We start from the raw sequence: 8,472 nt of genomic DNA, 5'->3' as shown, positions 1-8,472 counted from the left end.
CGCAAGGGTTTCTGAGCAAAGATCCTCCTGACCCAGGTTTACACAAGTAGAAAGAGCAAAAGCTTTGACTGGCCACCATTTGTGGAGACCCCTTGGATCGGTGGTCAACCACAGTCTGAAGTGTTCTGTATACACTATGAAAAGAAATAAAAGAAAAAAACAGCTAATTCATGTATGCGAGCCTGAGAAATGTCTGGGTGTGGGGGTTGGGAAAGCCCCAGGAAAGGAATACATTCAGGGGGGACTTCCTGGACCATACAGCCCAGAAATTTCTGAAAAATATAATTATTATCGAAGAGTTCACCAATCCATGAGGCCTTTCAGAAATTCCTTCCTCTCTTGCCAGTCGCACACGGATGCACACGAGAAAGTCTGGCGTGGAGCCTCGCTCCTTCCCAGAGCATCCCTCAGGTCCATCCGGAGCAGAAGCAGCAATGGAATGGGGAGTTCCCCTTCACCTCCTCCAGGCCTCTCACTACAAACTCTGCACCCGGCAACTGCGACGTCATCACGATGGAATTTTCTGATTGGGTCTGGCAGGGTTTGGTTTGGTGTCAGACCTCCTTGCCTGGATCCTCACAATCTCTTGAGGACTCAGAACAACAGCTTCTGATACCACTCGGGGAAGAGGATGAAACCCAGCAGAGTTCTGGTTCTGAGGATCCTTGCCCTGACCACCATGCTCAGCCCCTGTGGGGGTGAAGACGATATTAAGGGTGAGTTGCACGGCTAAAGATGCCTGGAACTGGGAAATGGGAAATTGAGAGAAGAGAGAGACACAAATTGACTGATATACAAAATTCTCAATATTAGGCCGTCTAACAACTGCATGATCCCGACTTCAGGAGGCTCTGTTGGCGAGCTGTGCTAATTCTAATAGTGGGCCCAGTGAGGGAAGTGAGGAGGGCTCTGTGGTAGGTTGGGGTTGACTCTAAACTTTGGGGTGTTTCTATGAAAGGATGATTTTTCATTACTAAAATTCCATGAACTCTCAAATTCCTCTGAGAGTTTCTGGAGTTCTTTGTCCCATCTCCTGGAGTGTATCCTAAGGAAAACAATTCCGTGAATCATGTATACAGATCTACAAAAAACACTTCCCTTGTGTTGGGGTCTATACTCCCCATGCTAGGAACTGGCCCTGGCGGGAAGTGAGAGAAGGGGCCACCATTCTACTGGACAGTCCTCCTGAATCTTGGTCTCCTCAGGTGTCCTCACAAATGACCAAGGCAAAAAGTACATAGATGAGCTTTAAAAACAGTGAAAACCTGGGAGTGATCGCCAGTAACTCGGTGCTTAGGTGCCGGTGGGAGGATCGTGAGTTTAAGAATAGAGTGAGCTACACAGTGAGACCTTGTCTCAAAAACCTGTTAATTCATGAGTAAATGCCTTTAAATGTCAATTTTCCCCTTGTTTCCGTTCCAGATATAATTTCATATTTTGGTAACAAAGTAAGAAATACAGGCTCCCTATTCTATCACCTCATCTACTGACGTTCTATAACAGCAATACAGGCAGGCAAGTGTGGCCCTGTTGCCTGTGTTGTTCACCTCTCACCACACTCTTCTGGAATCCCTTCATAACTCTGTGTCATTTTGTAGATATGAATAGTAGCTTTGTAAGCTGTCAGTTGAAAAGTCGATTATTTGAAACAGGAAGTGAAAGGGATCAAGTGACCTGTGAACCATGGCTGCTCTCATTCCAGTTCTGTTGGGAGGTAGAAGTCTCACCTGCTTCTCCAGGGAGTTTGGCTCCTTAGTACCCATTTCTTTTTTCAGTGTGTCACACTAGAGTGTCCCAACCAGGTGTGAGCAGGCACAGTGGGCACAGTTCCAAGGAGCCACAGGGCTATGTGAAAATATTTCCATTTCTTTTGAGTTTAGAAGAAAAAAAAAGTGAAGTTTCAATATCTAAGAAACTATTTTGATTTTAACTCAGCCTATATTACATTTGTCTTATATATAAAATATGACTTTCAATATTTTCATCAAGAAATGGTCCCAAAGCTAAATGTATGCGGTGCACAGGTCCTGATGCAGCCCAGCTCACTGCTGACCCTGACTTTCACATAGTTCTGCCACCTCTCAATCATTCCCAGAGTCTCTGTGAACCACAAAACTAGAAATAATCATTCAATACTTGTCTTTGTAAAGCATGTGCCCAGCTAAGATGTGGGTACTGAAATATACAAAAATGCTGCCTGTGTCTAGGAAGTGTCTGTCCTGCCCCTAGAAAGTGTCCTGCCTCTAAGAAGTGTTCAAACTAGTGACAGAAGCAGACCAAGGTCAAGAAGCAGAGATCCCATTACTGAGATCAAAACTGTAACGATAAGAGGCAGTTCACTTTCCTCAGTAATGCTTGTGTCCCAGGACAAACACCTGCTAAAGCAAATACTATGTACAACTATGTTTGGTAAAGAAGTCAAGAAGATTTATTAATAATAGATAAGAAGACTTTGAGGAGAGGATTGTGGAGTGTGAGGAGGATAGAGGGCTGATAAGACCAACCAAGATGGTCACACTGGGAAGGGAAAAGCCAGAGGAGCAGTCGGACATAGACAGCAGACAGACTGAGGAGTTGGAAGTCTATTAATTAAACCTGAGCAGAAACTTCCAGAATAGAGGAGGGTTTCAGCAAACTGAAAAACAACAACCTTGATTTCACTGAGAAAAAGAGGCCCCTGCAAACAGCAGGGCCATGAGAAGATGGTGTAGTTAGTTTTGATTGGCAGTTGCTTGCGCAGAACAGCAGACTGTGACCTGCCCACCGCCACTCACAGCACCTTACATGTACTTGTCTGCCGACCCACCTCTCCCAGCATTCACCAAACATGGTGACTGCAGAGACCAGGCCTGGCTGGCCAGTTACTCCTTACACAGCACCATGTCTGACTATTGCTAAAACTCAATAGATGAAGAAATAGAAAAAAGTGAAATACTAAATTCCATGCCTTTACAATGTCTATTTGACATCCTTTGGGTGGAAATACCTGCTTGGCTGTGGCTTCTCACACATGCTCACTGTTGGAGGAAAAAACTTTAATTCACCCTGAATCTGAAAGTGAATGTCAGTGTTAATTTAGAAAACAATAAGAGGTAGGGATTGAAAGAAGATAAATTCAGTAAAGTCTTTATTTCTTTTATTCCAGAAGAAAACAGAAAACTGTCCTGTGGGCCCCCACATTAGCAATGCATAACATTAGATATAACAGTTTCCACATACTTAGTAGTGATGTCATTGTTCTCTTTTTAAAGGATTCTATATGCATTTTATTTTCTTTAAAAAATGAGAAGGGGGGGGCTGGAGAGATGGCTCAGTGGTTAAGAGCACTGACTGCTTCTTTCAGAGGACCCAGGTTCAATTCCCAGCACCCACATGGCAACTCACAACTGTCTGTAATTCCAGTTCCAGGGGATCTGACACCTTCATACCAATGAACATAAAATAAAGTTAAATACATAATATATGTTTAAAAAAAAATGAGAAGGGATCCCTGTGTGAAAATGTTTTATTTTAGAAGGGAAATGAAATGTAATAGATAATTAACTGATGAAATATCAGTGAGACACACAACCTAAGAAAAGAAACAAGCAGACTGACTGACTCTATGGAAAGAACACTTTCCTGTTCCACTCAGTTGTGAGCTACTTGGCATAGACCAGTGTGCACCAGACACTGGTGGAGGCAGTCAGGACAACAGGATCAAACACGTGACGTTCCACCTCTGTGTAGCACATGTCACAGAGGGAAAGACTGGACTATAACCAACACTGAGAGGGGTAAGGAGGAGCAGGTGATCGAAACATACCAAAAAGCAAAGTTTATGGTATTTTAAAAGGCATTTTCTATCATTTTGTTTAATAACATTCTTTTTCTCTGTTTTCCATTTTTCTACTACCCATCTTAATTCACCAGCCGACCATGTTGGTGCCTATGGTACACTTTTCTATCAGTCTTACGGACCCAACGGCCAGTACACGTTTGAATTTGATGGCGATGAGAAGTTCTATGTGGACTTGGATAAGAAAGAGACAATTTGGAGGATTCCCGAGTTTGGCCAACTAATAACTTTTGACCCACAAGGCGGACTGCAAGACATAGCTACAGGAAAACACAACTTGGACATCCTGACGAAGAGATCCAATTTTACCCCAGCTACCAACGGTACGTGCTCAGACCCTGCTCCTCCTCCCTCCCCTGATGGGGAACGTGATCCACTGCTCTACTAAACCCCTCCTTTCCAAGGCACGCAAAGATCTCCTCATCCCCAACCCCTCATCCTCTCTCTTCTTACAAATCACACATTCCATGTAATATAAACATCTTTGTTCCCACAATGTACTCTTTGAATCTTTTGAAGAGGGCCTGACAGACATCCTAACACCCTAAAGAGAAGGACACAGGGATAAAGTGGATGCAGCACACATTTGCTCAAAGCAGGAGGGAAGTTCAGGCTCTTGGACCACTGTGTGTGTGCAAGTCTTGGCAAGGAGGCTCCCATAGCAGACAGCGCAGAACATCAGGGAAACTCCCATCGCCCACTCACATGCAGTCTGTTTCCTTTCCAGAGGTTCCTGAGGTGACCGTGTTCCCCAAGTCCCCTGTGCTGCTGGGTCAGCCCAACACCCTTGTCTGCTTTGTGGATAACATTTTCCCTCCTGTGATCAAGATCACGTGGCTGAGAAACAGCAAGTCAGTTACAAACACTGTTTATGAGACCAGCTTTCTCTCCAAGAGTGACCATTCCTTCCACAAGATGTCTTACCTCACCTTCATCCCTTCTAATGATGACGTCTATGACTGCAAGGTGGAGCACTGGGGCCTGGAGGAGCCGGCGCTGAAACACTGGGGTACGTGTGGGTTCTCCCTGCTTCTGCACCGGTGCTGTAACACTGGGGTACGTGTGGGTTCTGCCTGCTTCTGTATGTTCTTTGTCAGTCCTAGAACAGCCAGTCAACTTCTGGCTCTGGTGGTCAAGCTCATTTTCCACTCTTAAACAGTTTCTATGGTATACTTCATATTCTTCCACAAGCCCAGCCCCAAAGTCTGTGTGGATTGACTTCCATCCTCACACGGACCCTCTTACAAACACATGCATGAACACATTCCCTCCTGATTTCAAAACTGTCACTTTCCCAGAACCCGAGATTCCAGCCCCCATGTCAGAGCTGACGGAGACTGTGGTCTGTGCCCTGGGGTTGTCCATGGGCATCGTGGGCATCGTGGTGGGCACCATCTTCATCATTCAAGGCCTGCGATCAGGAGGCTCCTCCAGACACCCAGGACCATTATAAGCCACACCCTGGAGAGGAAGGTGAGGGTTTGTCCTTGTGGGAGCTGAAGTCACCACATGGGGGAGCAAGGGAAGGGGAGATGGGTGAAAACACGGTTGGACCATTGCTGGAGAATTGTGCAGTGGTGTGAGCACAGCTCAGGAGTCTCAGGAATGCATCTCTCTCCCGTCTGCTTTGTTGCAGGTGTGTGGTCCTCCCCAGGGCAGAAGTGGTGTGCAATTCATCGTGGTCTTTGCCTTTCCCAAGTGTCCGCCATCTCACTTTTCTCCTGGTCCTGGGGCTGACCCCCCTCACAGCTCACATGCCCTTGGAATTCCCCCTGACCTGAGTTTTGTCTTTCAGTGTCTTTCACATCACATCTACTGTAGACTCTCAGTGGCCCTGATTCAGTAGCTCCACAAAACCAATAAATCACCTTTTGTAAGTCAGTTACTGGTTTTTATTTTGTTGTTTTTCCTGTCCTTAATCTTGGAGTTTACTGGAGTCAGGGTCATAAAACCCCATGACAGTGACACAGAAACAACCAATTACAGCCTCAGAATGCTCAGGAATCTTAGCCAAGGTTGAACTTTCTCTCTTCTTTTTGTTGTTGACCACTGTCATCTGTCTCTTATTGGGGTATGAAATCTGTCTTGGTGTAAACTTGCTGTAAGAATGCTAAGTCATGGGACATAGCAGTAATCCCAGCACCCCAGAGACAGAGAAGGAATGTCCTCACAAGTTTAAGGCCAAGCTGATCTACACAAGGCAAGCTAGAGCTATATAGAAAGGCCCTGCCTAAATATGTATGAGAGAGAGGGGGGGGGGGGTACTAAATTCACTTTAACATAACCTGTTACAGGGAGGGGGCCCACTTGTTCGTCCCAGGTGTCTGGCTTGCTTAGCCCAAAAATAACCACACAGAAACTGTACTAATTAAAACACTGCTTGGCCCATTAGCTCTAGTTTCTTATTGGCTAATTCTTACATCTTAATTTAACCCATTTCTATTAATGTGTATATCTCCACATAGCTTACCAGATAAAATTCTAACTGGTGTCCGTCTCAGGCGGAGAATTCATGGCATCTCTGACTCTGCTTTCTTCCTCCCAGAATTCAGTTCTGTCTTCTCTGTCTATCTAAGTTCTGCCCTATCAGGTCAAAGCAGTTTTTTTATTCATTAGCCCATACAAGCAACACACAGAGGGGACTCCTACATCACCTCCCCTTTTCTGTTTAAATAAAAAGGAAGGTTTTAACTTTAACATAGTAAAATTACATATAACAGGTATCAAACAAGAATTACAGTTACAATATTTCTATTTACTTTATCTTTTATCATAACTAAGGAAAACTATAACTAGTACTATTTATCTATTCTTCAATTCCATCAAAGACTCCAGAAGGATATAATATTATCTAAGTAAACAGGAAGTGCATCACAAGCAACTGCCAAAACTCTAGAATTGACAGCGACATCTCACTGCCTGGACAGTCACCCAAAGTTTTTCTGTAGTGTTGGGGCATCCATCTTCAGCCTACATGCCCATAGTATCTGGCAGACTTTTCCATGAAGCAGGAAATTTTAAAGACAGTTCATTCACTTTCTTCTGTATCCTGTAGAATGTCTCACAGACTCTTTCATGAAGCAGGAACCCCAAAGGATCGTCTCATCTTTAGGCAAGTTCAGCAGTCATTTCTCTGCAGGTCATGCATGTCCAGTGAAGCAGTCCAGGCAAGAGCAGTTTCTTGCCCAAATGGCTAAGGAGCCTCTTCAGTGTCCATCTTCCTCTCGAAGTAGCTTGGTGCTGCCAGGAGCAGACATGTCTCACTGTCATGAAAAGTCCTACATTTTAAAAAACATTTAAATGCCATATTTTGAAGGTCTCTGAAAGATCTGAAGAATACCTAATTAGCTGAAATATATCTCTTTACATCTACAAAATCTAAACAACATGACTACAAACTTGACTATCATAGAGGACCATCTATCAACCTGTATTTCTTAATTATACATTACATTTTTTAAATGAACTACATAAACACAATACCTTAATCAAGAGCAGAAATATACATATAACAAAATTGACCTTAAATTCATATCAATTAAAGCAAGATCCATACCAATGCAAATGATTCATATCTATATTATATTCACATTTAAATATAAAAGAACATTTATAAGCAATATTTGGGAATATGGGCATAGTTTGGTCCATACTGCTTCCTGCTGTTTGGGGCGCTGTTAATCAGGTCTTTAATGGTATATCCTGTGTGTGAGGTTCATCTCAGTCAGCAGTTGGGCAAAGAAATTTTTTGAGGGTGTTTATAGTGACCTTTCAGGAGGCCTTCATCCATGAAACCATATTGCCTGGATACAATCCACAGGTTCTCATCTTCTGTGAAAACAAAAGAAGAATCTCTTTTCTCAAGCAACATGTCCTTAGACCCAAATTCTGAAGTCAAGATACCTTTATAATATACATGCTGGTTTAGCTTAGCAGCCCATACAATGAAATGTCTCTCTGTACTTAGCTCCTTCACAGTCAAAAATCCAAAGAAAACACAATAATATATGCAATACAGACTCTCTGTGAATTTTCCATTTTTACATGGCTTATTTTTCTTTACTCCCTTTAATCTATGATTATCTGTACTCTGTCTCTTTAAAGACTTTACCCTTTTTTAAGGCATTAACTTTATTTTATGACTCTCTATACTCTTTTTCTTCTCTCTCCCAAGCCTACATACATTTATCCAACACTGTGACCCATTCTTTTATATCTGAATCTGTCCTATTGTGAATCTGTAATTCTTTACTGTCCAGAAGCAATTCTTAAAATGCTAAGTGCTTCTTAAAACTTAAGTTATGCCATTAGTAGAGGTAATATGGCACCCTATTTGCCTGCCCAGTCTAAAACTTAAGCTGTGCTATTATTATAATAAATATGGTAGTTTCTGCCTGCCCTCTACACAGTTCAGCATGAGCCACTTGTGCCTCCTGAGCCGCGTGCATTGCCCACTTCCAGTCACACAGCGATTCCACGTTGTCATCAAGCAAGCCATAGCACTTTACTCACAAACCCCATCCAAATGCTCTGTCTCCAGAGCCAGAGTCGCGCTGGCAGCACAGCCCAGAAAGTTGGCATTTCAAAACCACCACTTTTTTTCTGCTGTGGCTGAGCCAGGAAAATCTCTCTCA

The 8,472-nt window shown here is 43.3% G+C and overlaps 1 protein-coding gene across 1 annotated transcript; it reads left to right on the top strand.

The window, feature by feature from the left end:
• Window positions 1-586: 586 nt before the first annotated feature.
• LOC130862094 (H-2 class II histocompatibility antigen, A-F alpha chain) lies at window positions 587-5,720 on the top strand. The gene is made up of 5 exons (XM_057751490.1): window positions 587-716; window positions 3,913-4,161; window positions 4,566-4,847; window positions 5,137-5,311; window positions 5,475-5,720. Exons 1-4 carry the CDS (start codon window positions 632-634, stop codon window positions 5,289-5,291), a joined length of 771 nt encoding a protein of 256 aa, XP_057607473.1. The 5' UTR covers window positions 587-631; the 3' UTR covers window positions 5,292-5,311; window positions 5,475-5,720.
• The last annotated feature ends 2,752 nt before the right edge of the window (window positions 5,721-8,472 follow it).

Source organism: Chionomys nivalis, chromosome 19, assembly GCF_950005125.1.
Source record: "Chionomys nivalis chromosome 19, mChiNiv1.1, whole genome shotgun sequence".
NCBI classification, from domain to species: domain Eukaryota; kingdom Metazoa; phylum Chordata; class Mammalia; order Rodentia; family Cricetidae; genus Chionomys; species Chionomys nivalis.
Note: the sequence above shows the minus strand (reverse complement) of the source record. Positions and strands in the feature narration are given on the sequence as shown.

Coding starts and splice junctions, on each gene's coding strand:
- LOC130862094 (XM_057751490.1), top strand. CDS start 632: ATGAAACCCAGCAGAGTTCTGGTTCTGAGGATCCTTGCCCTGACCACC. Junction 717..3,912: donor GGGTGAAGACGATATTAAGG/GTGAGTTGCACG, acceptor TTAATTCACCAG/CCGACCATGTTGGTGCCTAT. Junction 4,162..4,565: donor TTTTACCCCAGCTACCAACG/GTACGTGCTCAG, acceptor TTTCCTTTCCAG/AGGTTCCTGAGGTGACCGTG.